We start from the raw sequence: 19,233 nt of genomic DNA, 5'->3' as shown, positions 1-19,233 counted from the left end.
GTCGAAGCGGGGAGAACTTTCATGTGGAAGCCAAAATTTTTGTGCAAACCATTGAAAGTAACAACTTTCTTACAAGAAGAAGTACTCTCTATCATGAAGTCTGAGCTCCTCAAAATAATTATAAAACTGACCTAACTCTTGCCTTTTCTTTAAAATTCCCGTATCCATATTCCATGATTTCTCTTCTTCTTTTTTTCTTCCAATCCCTTTGTCATATCACTAAAAGAGCATAAACCATTTTAATCTGAAGTAAGATACTTGTTTCCATCATTTTGTTTCCTTCAAAATACGCACCAGATTGCATGCGTGTCCCCCAACGCCTACGCAGATATGGGAACCAAGCTCATACCTGTTTACGCTGGGATTGAAATCAGGCTTAAGTGAATGATAAAAATACACAAACCACAACCTCCAGCTTTTTTGTCAACATAAAGAAATGACATTGTCGAAGAACGTAAAGAGGTTATGCACAAACATGTACAACATGTGCACATTTTCAAACTCAGTGCGATCTCCAAACGTTTTGGTCTGGGGACCCTCTAGAATATTGGGGGGTCCCTCTACCCCCTCTTGCTACGCCCCCCCCCCGATTTTATTTATTCAGTTGTTTCGCATTAATTATGTACAATGAACTGAACTTCTTAAAATGAACTTCATTGCTTAAAGAGGCCCCCTAGATCTCGAGACAATTTGTCTCCCTTGCTCCCTCTCCGCCGCCCTGTTGACGGCGCAGAAAGCATATATAGAGCCAATTATTTTTATCATAAATTCTTCAAGTATGTGCCTGAAGAAAGAAGTTTATTCGGGAAAGAAGTATTTATCCGGTTCTTCAATAGTGAAAGCGATTTTTTGAGCAGTTGAATGCAGATGAATATGCCCTCTTGAAATCAATGGGTTCAAAATGCATATTAAGCGTACTTTCTTTCATCTATATAATATGTAGTTGAGACCGACTCATTTGAAGTATTCTTCGTGTACTCACAAACTATCAGACTAAGTGGCGTAGGCTACTACTTCGCTAGCAGTGAGCCTGGTCTTTCAGTTTGCCGTTACCTATCAGCGCCCCTGTGTGTCAATACTGGACTTTCAAAGAGTTTTGCTCTTACATCTGGGACATCTAAGAAGGGCAGCTATGTTCAAACGGTAGCATGTTTATCTGCAACCACAGCATAAAGGCCACCCTTACGAGGGTATTCCATCCTTGAGGCTCTAGTCATAACCAGAAATAATAGGACGTAATCATACTGGACTAACAGAATCGTGAAAAGGAAAATAGCTTGGATATTCCCGATATGAAATTTGTTCAAAACATTAACATTTACAACCTTTATACATCGACTAATTGTGTCACAATTTACCCAAAGCTAATTTAATCAGAACTGAACCACTTAAACGCGTATTAGAATACTCTTGCAAAACCATTTAAAAGAACAACTGAAAAATAAAAGGAATGTGAAAAAAGAATTTTTAGAAATCATGTAATGCAGTATCTGAGCTGAATTTTTAAAAGCCCCTAACGGACGTAGGTAGGTATTTTTACACGAATGGCGAAACGCGGGTTATTAATATCCGTTTTGCTCCTTTGCTGCTCTTAACCATAACTTTTTTGATGATTGTTGCAAATGACACGAAATATAAATCTTGAAATATACATTTTATTTATGACAATATATTAAAACCAGAAAATATGATTACACCAAATTTTGCGCCTATTACATCATGATAGTTAGATGTACAATAATATTACACGATTCCAGTAATTTTACTTTACAACTGCTTCAGACATTACAAATTCCTATGCAACTACACTTGATCACCTGACTGGTACCTGACTAGAACAAGCTAACTACCGTTGAACGATAGAAAAATCTAGCGAAAATCTAATAAATACTTAATGCAATGTCAGTACGACTCCTGCTAAGGAAAACAATAATTTCATTCAAAATTATTGTGGACTAAAAACATTTGGTATCTGGTAAAGGAAATCTCTTCAAAAAGAAATGACACGTTCTTAAAATGTATACAATCGTGTCTTGCACATACAGTTTAATAAAGAAGTGTAAAATGGACAGCGGGGGACAGCGGGGGACAGCGTTAACTCATTCTAAGCATAAACCTAGCTAAAGTATTGTATGGATGAAGGAAATTGCTGGCTCGTGACATTTTCACGTCCATCTTGATAAAATAAAAGGATAATATAATTTAATTAATAAGAACCTTAGATTCGCCAAAATTCGAATAGGAAAGTTCATTTTGTATTCGAGTTTCATTGAGTAATGGCGGACATATTCCTAAAGACATTTGCATATAACGGCTTGGCCATTCAGAAATCAGGCCTTTGCCAAAACTAGAACTTTATCAAGAGAACAACCTGATAGGGGAGGGGGCTGCTGCTACATCGGTTTGTATCTGCAATGGAACCGTGAAAGTTGACTATGTTTGTAAATTTGAAAAAGAACAGCAAAGTTGCAGACATTCCCCTCGTCTAAATTAAGCGCCATTCCGGTGCTAGGTACTAATAAAATCTGACTCAAAATATGACAAGCATTACATATTTAATTACGTTGCATATAACCTACCACACCGGTACCTAAGCCTTCCTTAAAATATAGTACAGTGTACCAGTTTTCTATATTTAACTATACCGTCAAATCTCTATTCATCCCCAGCGGTTTCTTAATATATGAGACTTAAGGCTAACTTATGAGAGATAGAGATGGCACAAGAGAAGGGCTAGCGTAAAAGAGTAGACGAGACGGGTACAAAAAACCGTTTCCTTTATCCTTAGGTCCTTTAATCAAATTGAGTTGCATTAGGCATGAGAATCTCTAGCATCGAAAGTGATGTTCAAAGGGACGTAATGGCATGCACCATCTTGATTGAAGACCCTTCTCTTTACGATTGGGATTCACAAGGAAGAGGGCTTTCTTCAAATTTCCGACTAGAGAAGGGGATTATAGAGATTTTACGGTGATTTGTCATTTTTATCATCCCAGAAAAAAAAACAAAATTTGCATTGCAACTGGAAAAAAATGGAAATAAAACCAGAATTCAATTATATGAATAAATTAGATATTAGCTGCGTGAGAAATGGTGATACTTCCAGCATTCTGATTAACGTTACCTTGCATTTGATTGCGACGCTGGACTGCAGCTCTTTTACTTCCACGAACTTCGAAATCTTCATATTTGGGTTGCGCTCTCTTGAAGGCCTCCGCCTGCTCCTCCACAGAGTATTTTTTCAACTGTTTACTCTCAGCCGCATTTTTGCTTCTGGCATGGTTTACAGTAAATTTCCTAGGCAAGGAACTGTGTCCATAATAAAATAACTGACTACTAGGTAAGTACCGCTGCTTCGAGGCTGCATCCTCGTCATTTAATTCCCTAGAAACACTATTGGCTGGCATCTGCTCAGTTTCGCTTTGTGCTGCTATAGGTCCTTTTTGTTCATTGCTACCCGTTCCATGCTGTTGCATTGCTGGCTGTGACGTAGAATGCGACATAGAAAAGTCATTCATACCTGGCCTAGATTTGGGCTCATCCCTTATCGTTTGTCTTTGGGAGCTCCTGTAGGATGGGTTTCTCTCCGTCTCAGACAGTGCAGTTTTTCTTGCCGTCTCGATTCCTTTCACATCTTGAATAACGGGCTGATCTGAATTCTGTTTTTTCTCCTTCATTTGAATCCTTTCCTGTCCACGCTGTAATAGAGATTTGTGCTCTCCCGTCTTTCCTGCGACTTGACCCTGTGTCAAAGGCCGAACTTCCTTAGACGTACTGGTCCTGACGTCATAACTAATGCCCTTGACGGAAGTATCTCCATTAGAATAGATTAACCGTTCATTTCTATCGATAATTTTCTTATTTACTTGGTGCTCTTCTTTTTCTACTTTATTGAGTTCCTTTTGTAGCAAAGCAAGTCTTTCTTCTTTCTGCCATTTTGCATATTCGATTTCCCTTACAGGATCATGAACAACGTTTCGCTGATGTGATATGGTTTCTTCGTGGACACTGTGAGGCCGCTCTCTACGTGGATAATCTACTGGTCCTCCATTACTTGCATTTCCTTTAGTGGACTCTCTGTTTTCGGTTTTTCCTTCCGGTTTTTTTAATTTTCCTTTCCTATTAAAAAAATTAGACGTTAAATAACAGTTGCTTTTGTTAAAGTTTCAACAATGGAACATAAAATTTCAAAATTGACGAAAAGCATGATGAAACTTTTTATCTTTTCATAGCTACAGCAAATCCTCCATTATTTGTATTAAGCAGTGTTTAATTTGAAAATATGTAATCGGGCATAAACAAAAAAATATAAGGCAATAAATCCAAGGTGAGACATATCTTGCTGTCTCAACTTCTAAGGGAATAATGTTATATCTTCTAATAAAGACCTCCCCCCAAGGCTTAATGACCCAATAAAGACACAAAATAAAAATGACTTGTCCTCCACCGGGCTCCGCAACAACTGTACACTAACTTTACTGGTTGGTGCATAGCAGTCAATCAAGAGAACGTTTGGGCAGTTTAATATATTATTTCCTCAGTGTGAACATAATATAATTGATAAATAAAATAATAACGCAACATAAACAAACTCTTTTATCTAAATACACAGGCATTATAAAAGGGCAATGAAAACCTTAGATTTGTAGATTAATAACGAATGGAAGAAGAAGAGAGCAAAGCTTACTTTAAAAGATTTCCTAGTCCTTTGAAAAGGCCAGTTTTTTTTCTCGATTGCTGATTTTCAATATAGTTTGCATTGCTTGTAAGCCGTAAGGGGATTGATTTTTCCACTGGTTGCCTTCCACCATCTGTTGTTGAAAAGAATAACGATAGAGTTCATAAACCAAAAGTGGCTTGCTTTAAATGGAAGTTTTGCAAATAGTTGGTTTGAGAGCTATGTAAGGACGCATCCTTTCGAATTGATAATAACAATAAGTTAACATTTGAGTTGCCTGTCAGGTCGTGGGAATTTAAGAAGTGTCATACGAGCGATAACATTAAATCACGAATCTATTTGAGTGAAAAAATATTCAGGTTTTTTATAAGAGATCTATCGAATTTCATGGATTGTTTATTTTTACCAGTTGCAGGCACTGTTGGATTTAAGATCTGAGCGATATTCTTGATTGAAAATTGACAATCGAAGTTAATTTTTGGCATCAGTATCTATGATATTAACTGACAACCTGTTAAATAATTAAGTTTGCGTCACAAACACTGGTCGAAAATAGATAAAATTAAGGCATGTTACCATATTTCACAATAACTCACCTTCTTTTAGGCTTTGAGTGTAAAACACCTGGGTTTTGTCGACAGCATTCCGAAAACTATCATTCCACGCAGTACTCCTCGATCTATTTTAGAACATTGAAAATTAATCTAGTTGACCAGGAGTAGAAGATTTTTCAAAACCTCAAAAGACCAAACTCAAAGCGATTATATCTGACATGGCAATTACATCAAGATTTTTGAAAAAATTCTTGGCTTGGCAGCAATTAACCTCTAAAGTTGAGAAGGTTCTGGCGTGGCCTAAAACACTGGTTATGAAAATCTATCGAAGGAAGATTGGATTTGTCTCAAAGTTTCATTAGATCTTGTAGCGCTATGCAAAAAAGTTAAGGCTGATGTATAATGACATATTTATTGACAAATCAGACTAAACAGTACTTAGAATTAGAAGATCTGGTTGTACAAAATAAAATCAGAAGTCTAAAATACGATTTTTATTCATGAACCTTGAGAAAGCTGCGAATATTAGATTAAGTTAAATGAAGGTTGCTACCTTAGTTTGAGAGCTGTTGGGGACACTGTTCTCTGGGCATACCAAGGAGTGCTCTTGCTCAAGATACTGTTTCTACGGAAAGCATCTTCTTCCTCTGCAGAGAAAAAATTTATTGGCTTTTAACAAAAAGATCAACAAATGAATCCCATGAATTCATAATAGATACAAATTGTTAATCATAGAAATGAAACATATATTAGGATCAAGGATGGCATATATTAGGATCAAGGATTTGGGACGACTTGAGCTACACAGGAAAAAATATTATTCCCCTATTACAAACCAGTTGTTGTTATTCAGTATGTTTTATAATTTTAACTTCTAAAGTCGTTGTTTTAGCAATGCTGAAAGTTTTTAGCAAATGATCTGCTTTGTTAAGAGCTAGACAGCTCTCAAGTCTTGTTTCCAAGGTGCATACGATTCTTTTAAGAGTTAAACGCTCTTACACTATATTCTTATCTAAAAAGCGTATTGTGATGGTAACATAGTCAATGATGCCTAGCTACAGGGGTGTGTTCTCGTGGTGACAGATGGTTCAGGGATAATGTCATTTATAACAAAAGCCCTGACATTTTCGTGTATAAAGAATGAGTAAATGCTATGGAGATGCCCGTGTGACGTTTTTTCATGGATGTAAAGATATTTTAGGTTAAAATAGGTCCTCATGCGCAAGATGCTAAATAAAAACTTGCTTGTTCATTCTGCGAGCCTGCATTAAAATATAACCTGCGTTCGGTCTCCTTAAAAACCATCACTCCCCCTGGATGCGAAGTTACGCTCTCTTTCTGTGCATCTCCCTCACTAAGCGTAAGTACTCTATTAATACCCCTACCCTGTCCTCGTCGAAAAAACTAGAAGGTGCTCCGTGGTGAATAAAAAGTGCAATCACCTGTGATATTGTGCGAACTATTCAGCAAGGTATCAAGCGACTCAGTGCGTCGGACGGCTTCGTGAAATGGCACGATATCTACATTTAACAAATACGTATCAAAGAGTTGCTCATTGGTGCAAGTGTTCATTTAAAAAACTACTCTACTAAAATTGCACTGGCTTGCCTTGAAACATAAACAGCCTTGGTGGCGTGCAAAAAAAGACTACGGTTGATTATCAAAGCAACCATGCTCAAATCTGTAAATGCTCAAAGGATTTAATACTAATTATCCCTGTACCTGTATCTCCATTGGCATCTGCAGTCGTCGAAGTGATTTTTATCGGAGAAAGAGCATTCAAGTTCTTAACTGAAATGGATAAGTAATGAGGCAATCAGGAATCTGTCAGTCTTAACTTGCACTTGAAGTCCAACAGGCTTATATTTTTTACAAATGATTGAAAAACAAGTCGTTCTTCAGAATATCACGTTGAACATGTTTTAGATAATCATGAGAGAGTTTGGAAGCTCATTAAAGCTGTACTGTAATATTACTATTATTTTATGGATGTTTGGTGGGATATAGAGTTCCAAATGCTAGTAGACAAAAAGAGCATGTTTGAATGTTCCGATAAATATGTGATTGAATTGATTTGATATTGGAAACTCAAGCTGGAGAAAAGTAGCTGACAGAAAAATAAAACTTATATAATGCAATAACCAGTATTGTACAATACCATGACTACCAAGGTGGACTGGTTAAATGTTTTCTGTTTTCTTTTTTTCCTAATTACGAAATTACGAAAGTCTAGAGTAAGCAGCCTCAAAAATTTTCCAGCTGTTTTAAAAATTTCAAGATGAAAGTTACTTGAATTTGTTAATGGCTTCCAGGGGGTAGTTTTTAGGACCCCGAGAAGCTGTGCTAATTCGGCAGTGTCATGGTCCTTCCTCTTGATGTGACCACACCTTGTGATTCATAAGCCTAGAACTACAGAGACCTGGAGACTCCTTACGCCCTAAGTAGAAGGCTGGTCATGTCAGGGATTCGAGCCTCAGACCCTTGGATCTGTTCCCCACGACCGTTACTACTGAGCAGGCCGCAAATACCTAGACGGAAGTTTTCAAAATCAACCAACAATTTATGGCCAGAAAGAAATATCGTAATGCTTACTTGAATGGACATTTTCAAGACTCTTGCTTTTCTTCAACCTTGAATAAAAATCGCTTTTGGTGGCATCAAGATGCGCCCTTCCCTTTCTCTCAGACATCGACAGCCGACCAAATGCGTCTCGCGAAAAAGGCATGGCGTCTGGACTCATCATCAGCGAATCCAACGAAAACCTTGAACTTGTTGACATGGTACGCAGTAAATCCATATCTTTACGCCACTCACCATCCTCAAGATCTGGCTGAAAGGGTTGTTGTTGTGAGGAAAAAGAAGAGCCCCTAATTGAAGCGTTATCTGAAGAAGATATTGATCGCCGTTTCAAAGCCTCCTGATACGACGGTGGGGTAGGTATAGATTCAAATGATTCTTTGTTGTCTCCGTCACTGTGTCGTGTTCCTTCTTTAACCATAGTTTGGCCATCCTGATAAAATGATTGCTTTTCCTTAGGATACACCGTTGATTTGACTTCAACCAGCAGTCTTTGCCTAGAATCGGTATTGGGTGACCGTTCAATAATAACAGTTTTGCAAGGTTGTGTAACGGGTATTTCACTAGAACTCACGGACACAAATCTAACAGTATCCTGAGAGGAAGTTTTCTGTTTAATTTGGTCACTGTGTTGTTTCGGCCGATGTTGAGATCGCTGAATCTCCGTGTCTTCGTTGCTAGCTGGCTTGATGTTAACAGTGTTGAATCGTGAGCTGTTCCTTCCAGGAGATACCTCATCTTGCCCATCTATAGTTTTAGAATCACGAATACCTACAAAACAACAGAGCTCGTCGTGGTGAGTCGCTTCAGCTGTTATAATGTCCAACAGCTTTAAAAAGGCGAATAACGGAATACATTAATTGAAGTTTATTCTCATTTCCAAACTATCTGTGTTTGGTTTGTGAAATATTTTCCAGACTAGGTAACATTTCAACGAAATCTTGAAATATCCAGCCTACTACAAAAATAAACCAATTGGACAACATATTGAGATACCATTAAGGTATACACATAAATACTATGAGGTATCATAAAGGTACATACATATACTAGTGTGAGTCACTATCAAGATTTATATTGAATCTTAAGGACTAGAACTTACCGATTTGGTCCAGAGGAGGCAAAATCAGTTCGGGCTTTCCATTAGGAACCGGATCAATTACTTCTGGTTTTGCTTTGCGCGCAATAACTATTCGAATGAAACCTTTCTTTACAGATTCTGTTAAGGCTTGTCGCAAAGATTCCATTGCTTTCTCGTTTGTAACTCCGTCTAATGAAATTTCATTGATTTGTAGCAAACGATCCTCCGGTTTTAACCGCCCATCCTGTTAAATAAAAAACAAAGGATGATGAATTATTGAATACATGTTTACACTCGTTTTTTTATAAGAAACAGAGGTCGATGTTAAGTACTCCAGCTTCTTCATTTCCTGGAAATTTCAATACTCATTGTTGCTTAAGAGTTTCTTGATTATCATGTCATGAATGATGTAATGAAATGTTCGTGACCATTCATATATCACGTCAAGAGATTCGCTTCCGTTCTGATGATGTATTTAGATGTGGGAAGTATATTTTTATCCCTTGTGTCTAAAGTTTAAGGCCAACAGGGCAATCAAGTTCTAGGAATTTTACAAACTTTGTAGTTCTCAGTTTTATCACGATTTAATAGTTTCTTGATTTTTGTTCTGAATGTCCAGTACTCGTTTCTTATAGCCAGTTTCTTATAAAAAAATGAGTGTATATAAACAAAAAACAAAGCTGTAAGCTTTAGCAGCTATATATAACGTCTAATCTAGTCATCAAAGAATAAAGGCCAAAATGTTAAGGAGACCGATTTGTGAGTGGCTTAATGAGCTTTTCCTCCTCTATAAGCCTTTGCTATTCTTTCCTTCTTTGTTAATCTTACACATTTTTATGGATAACACGTACTTATCGTTGTATAAAACAGTGAGTGTTTCAGCAACATATTTCCGTCATGCAAACAGGTTAGAATTATCATTACACGGCACCCCCCCCCCTTACCTTTGAAGCTGCCCCTCCTTTAATTATTGACTTGACGAATATTCCGAGGTCATATTTATCATGGGCCGACGTTTTCCCCTTAACACTGATTCCGAGGCCCGCAGATCCGAGGTCATCCAATGGAATATTCATAGACAAAATTTCTTCTTTAATCGTCGCAATACCAGAATCATTTGAGATAGTATCCTGAAAGCAAAATAAAATTAGTAAAGTAAGAGAGATAGAGATGAAATTAAAATATAATTAACTTTCCTCTAGAAAGCAAAATAGTTTCAAAAGCATTACTGGGTAAGGATGAGCTAGAAATTAATATCATGGCATCGTTACAAATTCTAATACCTTTATTTTGTCCAGTTAAAAAGAGAGAATCTGCATCTCAAATGCAGCTGGCTAATATACAAGTTAACAAAAAGTTAACTGCTTGTGCGTCGTATAAAGCTCGACTGTCAATTAGCTTATAGTCTCAATCAGTCTCTGGATCAAAAATGAGACCGTAAAAACTTACGATTGCATCATCGCTTTCATCCACCTCCGCAGTGTCTTCATTTTGCTGTCTATAGACCAAAAGTCTCACTGTCCCAGTGGCCTTCTTCAAAATATTCACAATTTCTGTCTGATCTTTATTGCTCACATCAACACCATTAATCTGAAATATATTTTTACAATAAAAATAACACACCATTATTGAAGCCTTCTGGGTATAGTGAATACCCCTAAGCTTTGTACCGGAGTTTGTTCAACTCTGTACCCTAATAATTAAGCTGCATACTTTTTGTTGTAAACACTTGAGGGAGTTCTGTTTATATAAATATTTGAGTATTTTATAGAGCTTAAACAAGTTAGCCAACGACTAAAGTAAGCCATCATCTTAGTACGATTCATAACATTCTCGCGAATTCAAAACTTGGGTAGAAATATCTTTTTATATGGCTTTCTCTGACAAATTTCGTATTCATCCACATAGGGAAATATACACACGAAGCATCGATTGTTCATACAGGCAAGGTTGATAATTGACTGCCTGAATATTTTATTCGAGTAAATCCTAATTTGAACAATTTTTGTTTTCCTTGGAAGTTAGAATTACCATAGGTTGTATGTAAACGTTTCATGAATGTAAAACAGATAAAAGCTGGCACATAACAACGGGAAACCGTTTTTTGCAAGAAAATATATTTGGAGAATAATTCGTAATGAATTGGCTCACCTCGGTAATTTGATCACCAACTTTCAATCGACCGTCTTGAATAGCAGCTCCTCTCGGGAGAATGTTTTTCACGTAAACAGGATTTGCCTCTTTCGTTGTGACATCTCTGCTTGTAATGCTGAACCCTAGACCAGTTGCACCTGAAAAGAGCTCTTAGTTAAAGCCTTTTTAAATATTACACAAATCGCCATATTGTACTTCTTAAATCCTGATAAATACAATAATGAATCTTGAATCTTTCAGATTACTGCTTTTCATCATGTGTTGTTTCTATTATTCATAAATACGAAGTGGACAAGAGATACGTGTAGTACGAATGCAAAGATGCTTTTCATTTATCGGGAGAAGACTTCTTTTCAAAATACCAACACAGATTTCCCTTGACATGATCATATTTTACGTTAAACATTAAGTTTGTTGTTTTATGGTGTCGATGACAGCTAGATAACCGTAAATGTACTATATGAAAATGCTTGAAAGATTAAACAAGAACTCTTTTATGCCCTATAACTTCTAACTCTGGGATAGTGCCCAAGAAACATTTAAAAGTCTTAAGTATCTTCCTTATAGCATGTAGGAATTGAGATTTCTGACCAATGATTGATCTGAGACTAGTCTCAGAAGTGCTGGGTCTTTTCAAACAATGACAAGGTGATGTCACAGATTCAAAAAGGGCGAGGCACAAGAGAAATAATCAATAAATAACTGCATTAAATTTGCATCTCTTGCCTTTCCTAAGCTCAATGGCAATTGTTTTTCCTTGAACAGGCTTCGGAGCCGAGACTTCATTCTTTGGATCTGAAAACAAAAGAAATCATGAAATAAAAGGCTGCTATAAAATGACCAATATACACAAATGGGCGGGACAATGACAAAAAGAGCCGCTTATCCACCAAGAAACAATGCATTCAATATTTCTATTAAAAAACTCCCTATTTGAAATAAGTACTGGACAATCAGGAAAAATAAAGATACTTTATCGTTCAAAGCAAAAAAATTAAGGAACAATTTAAAAAGTCAAGAACTCAGAAGTTGCGAAAAAACCATCAACATGATTGGCTGGTAAGGATAGAAATTTAGACACAGAGGTTGAGATACTCTCCCCACATAATTAGTAATTTGAGCGAATCTAATGACAGAAATCTCACGAGAATTTAAAACAAAGTAACTTCGACGACTCTCACTGTATGCAGCGATAACCCCCTACCCCACCCCAACAAGCTTCTGTTGGAAAATTTCGTAGCATGAAATATCAAAAATAGGAATCCAATGTTAAAATCAATGACGTCATATTTAAGAAAATCCTGAAAAACAACGATTTTTGAAGAACTCAACTTCGAAACCCTCAAAATATACTGAAGAAGGTCTTTGCGGCTTTTGTGAAGGTTTTCAGGTATAAGAACCGGATATTTTATGAAACCTTGCTTTTTACAATAACAGTACTGTAGCAACAGAGCCTTATGTCATTGCTTCCGGATATGTGTGAACGGGGAAACTTTCGATTACGTTTGTTCCTTCTGAGGACAGAGACTTAATTACAAACAGGCAAAATATTTGTCTTCTCAGAAACGTTTCAGGATACAGCTGAGTACAGCCTATATGAACCATAAAAGATGTTTCACCTAAGAATTCAATAAGGTGGCTAAGACTATAAGCTCATTATTTGTGACGTCAGAATTCTTACCTTCGATTGGAGCTTCACGCGGATCTGAAGCTGCTATGGGTTTCATTATCTTTGGGGCCTCTTTGCTATTCACTATGGCAGATTCAGGGACCCTGGGTAAGTTAAAAGTCCGTTCAGAAGGGTATTCCCCTCTAAGACTTGCTCTAATAAAGTGATGGGATCGAGTTCTTTTGAGACGGATAGTGCCATACGCAAGTGCATCGTTTAAGATATTTTCAGCTTCAGTGTTTGTTTTATCTCTAAGATTCACCCCATTTACTTCGGTAATTCTATCGGCCACATTCAAGGAACCATTTTTGCCCATAATTGTATCGTTCTTTATCTCGTGGACTATAAGCCCGAGTTCTTTACCATCTGCGTTCTTGTACCCTTGCACTCGCAAACCGAAATCCTCCCTAAGCCGCGATTCAAGCTCAATTTCTTCACTTGTTGTCGAGGAGATATCGTCTATGTCGTCGAAATCCCCAACTGAAGTGGCCGAAGAGCCGTCCTGTCCAGTGGATAGACGTTTGGTTATTGGAGGAGGCCTACTGTCCGGCTTTTCCTCACTCTGTAAACAAAGGTATATTTATATAGATATTAAATCTAATACTGCGGCAAAATTCACTTTATTCAAATGGTTTTTCAAAAGAAAACTATCTGTGGACTTTCTGGGCTAATTCTTGAAGATTTCTTCACATTTTCTGAAATTCACAAGTGAACTCGCCTGAACAGAGTCTTAATTAAAAATAAAGCAGTCTTATAAAAAAGGGTGTACTTTTATTACATGAAAAACAGTCAATCAACAAGTTTAAAAAATACAACTCACTTTCACTTCATATCTCTCATAGAAAATATCGTTAATTTCGTAACAATTGGAAAACATCTTCAAATCTACTTGTAAAAAGTTTCTTATTCTAAACTGTGTAATGGATTAGAAGCGATAATAGATAGTGCGCGGAAGGTGTACTTAATTCAACACGTTCGTGAATAAATCCGAAAAAACTATTTTAGTATCTCCTAACAAGCAGTTTTCATGTCTCCAGAAGAAGAGCCTATCTTGCTGCGTAAAACAGACAGTGCGAGCTTGTGAACACAACTGGCCGGAAAAAATAAAAAGACCGACAAAAATCTGTATACAATATACAGAACAATAATTTCCACTTGAAAAAATAGAACAAACATTGAGCAGGCATGCGTTCTATTTAAAACCAGCTGAGGTTGCTAATGGCGATATGTATTGGAAGATGCCTGCAGAGGGGCACTCTAGATCTAAAAGAGCCACAGACTTCACGATGAAAAGATAAGATTTGATGAAAGCCAACCGAATGAGGGTATACGTACCGGGGCATGAGTGTTTTGATTGATCTTTTCTTGGGCATCGATCCAACTATACAGTAAGGGGTGGCCAACAGAGAGTGATTTCCGGTTGAAATTTCTGTCAAAGCCATTGAAGCCAAGAGTGTCTTTCGATGGGTCCGGACTGGACATTGGGGTAGATGAATTGGACGAATAGTGTCCGGGTTGGGAATTGGAAGACTTCAGCACTTCGCTGGACTTCCAAGGACGTTCTCTTCTCCTCTCTCTGCCATCCTCCCTTCCAGCAGTTCTCTCCTCATGTGAAAAACTTTCTTTGCCAACTCCATAAACAGTTTGTGCTTCTCCATTCTCAAAATTTGGAGGGGGTGCTACTGGCTGATCCCTTTCCAAGTGATATGATGACAATCCTGAGACTGACGAGGAAGTTGACTGTGATGATGCTCTGATGTGAGATGCCCTGGAGAGATCAACTCTTTCTGTGCTGAACTGACTCCTGTCTTCAAATACTGCTATCAGCTAGAGCATGCAAAAGAAGAAACATTACAAAATTCTAATTAAAAAAATGACCAAAGCTTTAATACTCCTTGTGCACAAAGAAATGCAACTTTTTTATGTCAAATAATAAAAACTGGTTATTCATTGCTTGAAAATAAGTACACTCTATTTTATACGAGCCAGATAATTTCTGTTGAGTTTGATGTACCTATTGCTTGGATAATTTGAGAACTCAGTGTTCTGAATCAGGGAAGCCTGTACTCAAAGATAGCAATGGGGGCAAAGTGCAAAGTAAAAGGGTAAAACAATAGAAAATATTCAATTTCACAAGGTCAAGTGGGGCCACATGTTCCTAATGTTGTTCTTAATGTTTGCCTTAATCTTGGCCTTAATGTCTTATTCTTATTGTTGTTCTTATTTCAAAAATAAATTATCTTTAACTACATGCTATAAAATGTTACTAAGACCACTCAACAATATGTTTGCATGACTTTTTGAAAGACTGTTGATTTTAGAAATCAGCTATATTCTGATAAAACAACAGTAGGTTTGAAAACATATCAAATTTTTTTAAGGCTTCACTTGAGGCTGTACATTTCTTATGTTGCTCAATTTTTTTTTTAATAAATTGAGCCTTAATGTTCTTATAAAAAATTGTATACCTATTAGCTATATTAAAACTCAATAATTCCTATTTTTGCTTTTTTCTCATTTGTGTGTTATTGCTTTAAAATCTCTGCAACATTCATTTCTTTAACATGGGGGTACTGCAACTCAGTTTTTCTACCCTAAACTTTTTCAATCAGAGCAATATAAATAAAATAGAGATTCAATTATACAAAAAATTTAATTGGAGAAAATGTCTCTGGGAAATAAAGATCCAGAAAAAAATCTACAAAAAAGAATGACTGTGAAATTGAAAGATGATATAAAATAAGCCCTTGGCCAGAAGCATGTAAAATATTTTTGAAAATTACTGATCATGTGTTGATTATATTAATCATTACACATCATTGTGACAACCTAAAACAATCCAATCAAAAACATGGTGATGGTGCCTATATTCTCTGAAAGCATCTCGGTTAACTCAGAAAATATGAATGTTTTGTAATATATACTAAAAATATCACCCACATTCCTTTTCAGAGAATTAGGACTGCTAGAAGTGTCATTTTTGATAACATGCTTCTGTTTTAACATATATGCATAAATATAAAAATAAAGAGGTTGTCCTAGCCTTTTTTCTTCTAGATAAAATTATTTTCTTTATCAAAAAGCTGTCAAGGGTAGCTGTGTCCTCTCTAAAAATCCCAGGATAGATGCAAGCAAGCCCCAAAGATAACACATAAAAGGCATTATAAAAGTATTCATAAAAAAATCACAATTCATACTTTTTGGCATTGAGCTTTAATCTGGAAATCCATTAATGAAATCAGAGACCTTAAAACTATGATTAAAAAGTCAAGGATCTGAGGGCATACCTTGTCACGGTCATCACAAACATCGGCAATAATATCATCATGATCTAAAATAGCAGCATCTTCTGTTTGCAAATGCTTTACATAAATTTCATCAACATTTTCCTAAAACAAAAAGATCCAAGCTGACAGTTACAAAAATAATACCAATAAACATATGCAAAAAGTAAAAGGAAAATTAGTGACACTCAGCTGGATTTCAATACATAATAAGGAATGATCAATCAAGGCCCAACAAAATTTAGTTTGCTTAAATTAATGTTATCAATAATTTAATTGAGAATGTGAAAAATTGAATAAATTAGTAACTGCAGTATAAAGAGCAGGCTGTAAAATTGTGATTGTTTTGCATGATGAAAATTTGAGCACAACTGCAATGCAATAATTTATCCTGGAATCTTCTCAAAGTTTGAGTTGTAACGTGACAAACCATTCTGGACTGTTAAAAAATTCACAGGAGGAGACTAGACATTCATAATATTGCTATCTGCCTAGCTCTGTTCACACGTACTGTCTAATTGCCATCTTGAAAAGGGACATAAAAAGCAAAAAAATGGTTGTCACAAAAAAATCCGTTATAGAATCGATAATCAATTCATTTTATTAAGTACAATATACTTGCTTGACAAAATTTTGAGGAATTCAAATTCTGTATTCATTTCGCATAATGACCGATAAAATTTTGGTAAATTCATTACTGGCATCACAAAAAACAAAAGTTTTGTCCTGATTCTGAGCTGGGTGATTGCAAAAAACTGACTCCCAGATAATTCACTACCTTATACCAACAAATCTTGGACACTTGATAAGAAACTTACATTTGACGGCTTCCGCCTATGTAAATTAAAGATAAATATCGTCTCGTATTACAAAGTTTAGTTCACTTTGAAATATTTTCGTCGACAATACTAACGGAAATTCTTATCCTCTTAGATTTATTTTTAGGCGGTAAATTAAAATTACTAGAGTATTTAAAATTGTCATGTTTTGAGTTCTCGTTTAGAATGTTTATAATTGCCATCACGTAGCTACAAGGACTCGGTTAGGGGTTTTACGAGATACCACGACTCACAGCAGTTCATCAGTAAGATCTTCAAGTTCCAAAAAAATGTCACGATTTCTTTTGACTACCTGGTGCAGCTTGAAGAAGGTCTTGGAAACATTCAGATTAGTTGCTGGAATCGAAGCCAACCTTTATAAAAAATGTAACCACCAAGGAAGTTTACATTGCGTCCTGGGTTGTACTCCTCAGTCTGATTGGATTTACGGTGCAGCGAAGGGTGTACTGATTTCAATAACTAAGCTATATGTTTGATTAAAATTACCTTATATCAGAACCATGGTATAAAGCTTACCTTTTGTGAAGCCTTGATGTAACGGGACGTGGCCTTTTCAATAAAGTCGTTAACAGTAAGTTCTCCATCTCCACAAGGAACAATAACTTTGACGGGTCCAAAGCACACAGTCAATTTCATAACTTTCTTGAATTATATCTGGTTAAACTTCACAAGAAATTTCCAACTAACCGATAGGACTTTGTAAGCAATTGTTGCAGTCAATGAGCACTAAGTGCACTAACCAAACCGGTATAACATCACTACGGGAAGCTGCCCTCCTCCATGTTTGTGTTTAGGACATGAGTAACGATGCGCGATAAACGGTCACATGACAATTAGCATAACCAATCATCGTCGTGGAATGACAAGAATGTTTTGTCTCACTTTCAGCACAATTCTTTCTCCCGAACAATACACCCAGAACAAAGAAGCATTCCCGCTGCTTTTCGGAAATAAAAGTTGGTGAGATTCCCGTCGCGACGTAAATCCCAATGGACAATGGTTATATCAAATCGACGACACAGAAAAGGACAACCGAACCTATTCTGTACCAATAGAAGAAGGAGCAGAATATTTTTGGGTTAGAAGAGGAATATATATGTAGAAAATTATCGAAAACGTCACGAGAGCATGGAAAACGACGGCTATCGTGGGGATCATGCACACCCCCATAGGGAAAATCTTTTGCTTCTTGAACCAAATTTTTAGTTGGGATTTCAGGAACTGCAGTGAGGCTTTGGGAAATAAGAGTCATGAAAGTGGGAAGGCTAACCATAATTGATAAAGATTAGATGAATAGCAGTCTGTGACAAAGAGTTCCCCAGCTGAGAAGGGTATAATATGGTGAATTTCAGAGCTCGCAAGCCCTCCAAACTGTGCAACCCCGCGTTTTCAGATGAGCTATTATGCCTTTTGGCTAATTTTTTGTTCATATTTGTCAATTTCCCCGCTACCGCTTTTGTCGCCCTCCTCATCACCTTACTCCTTGCGCCTTGAACTCTAAGGTTCATATGATTTCCTTGCGCTAACAATGTAATTCACGGGGAAATAAAAGCTTTGTGGGTTGGCAGGATAATATTTTACCTCCATATCATCCCGTTAATAGATGACCAATGTCCATGTTATTCAAGTGCAGTTTTCGAGGCAAAAACTGTTGTTAACTTTAAGCATATTCGTTCGTTTTCGGTCAGTATTAACAAAATAATGCAAAAATTTCCTTTATATATCTTCTTATCTTCTTTACTTAGAAGTTGAAAGTTGAACTTTTAAACTGGGCATTTTCATTATTTTCTAGTCACCTAAAGGGTGTTGCACCAAAATCCAATTATTATCTAACACCCCCCCCCCTTACCATTGCTGCTTAAATCCGTCCCAGCCAATGATATTGCAACATCTCAACCCTTCTTCAAGCTTGAGGAATGTCAGTCATCAAAATGAACTAAGAAAATCCTAGACAACGTTACAGACATATTCTATCAAGAAATTCTGCTTAGTTAACTCGAAAAAAATCTTATTAAAAAGTAAATTAAAAAAGAGAATAAACTTGTTCCTAACACTGGAGCACCCACTCTATTATAGCAAAGCATTATAGCAAAAAGAAAAAGAGGAACATATTAAATATAGCCCAGGCCTACTCCTGAACATTCATTCCTTTGGAATATTTAGGGCCTTAAGGGCCATATGCTTTTATTGCTCTTCTTCCATGGTTACGTCACTGTTATTCTCAATTCTATTTGTAACCCTAGTTTTGAAATCAGCACTTTCTTTTTTGAGATATAAAGAAAAGAGGTTTATGTATACAGATCTTGTTGAATAATAAAGTTTGTTTACGATTGAAAGAAACCACTCAACAATATAAGTCACTGTAAATATGAATTAAAATTTGGATCAAAAAGTTCA

At 36.5% G+C, this 19,233-nt stretch overlaps 1 protein-coding gene across 3 annotated transcripts; it reads right to left on the bottom strand.

The window, feature by feature from the left end:
- Positions 1–1,282: 1,282 nt before the first annotated feature.
- On the bottom strand, positions 1,283–17,654 carry LOC135682120 (uncharacterized). Of its 3 annotated transcripts, XM_065196851.2 has the most exons (16): positions 17,353–17,654; positions 16,001–16,102; positions 14,049–14,540; positions 12,726–13,275; positions 11,771–11,839; positions 11,042–11,181; positions 10,340–10,480; positions 9,835–10,020; positions 8,912–9,134; positions 7,825–8,580; positions 6,955–7,023; positions 6,675–6,752; positions 5,786–5,879; positions 5,275–5,357; positions 4,688–4,811; positions 1,283–4,119 (listed from the first exon to the last, which is right to left on the bottom strand). In XM_065196851.2, exons 1-16 carry the CDS (start codon positions 17,470–17,472, stop codon positions 3,069–3,071), a joined length of 4,278 nt encoding a protein of 1,425 aa, XP_065052923.2. In that variant the 5' UTR covers positions 17,473–17,654; the 3' UTR covers positions 1,283–3,068. The 3 variants fall into 3 exon arrangements, with proteins under 3 accessions (XP_065052923.2, XP_065052925.2, XP_065052924.2); XM_065196853.2 differs by lacking the exon at positions 6,675–6,752; XM_065196852.2 differs by lacking the exon at positions 6,955–7,023.
- Between the last annotated feature and the right edge of the window lie 1,579 nt (positions 17,655–19,233).

The sequence above is a fragment of the Rhopilema esculentum genome, chromosome 16 (genome assembly GCF_057945365.1).
Source record: "Rhopilema esculentum isolate cy_ngs chromosome 16, ASM5794536v1, whole genome shotgun sequence".
NCBI classification, from domain to species: domain Eukaryota; kingdom Metazoa; phylum Cnidaria; class Scyphozoa; order Rhizostomeae; family Rhizostomatidae; genus Rhopilema; species Rhopilema esculentum.
The sequence above is the reverse complement of the archived record's forward strand: the minus strand, read 5'-3'. Positions and strand labels throughout refer to the sequence as shown.

Coding starts and splice junctions, on each gene's coding strand:
- LOC135682120 (XM_065196851.2), bottom strand. CDS start 17,472: ATGAAATTGACTGTGTGCTTTGGACCCGTCAAAGTTATTGTTCCTTGT. Junction 13,276..14,048: donor ATCAAAACACTCATGCCCCG/GTACGTATACCC, acceptor CTTTGTTTACAG/AGTGAGGAAAAGCCGGACAG. Junction 11,840..12,725: donor GCGTGAAGCTCCAATCGAAG/GTAAGAATTCTG, acceptor TTTTGTTTTCAG/ATCCAAAGAATGAAGTCTCG.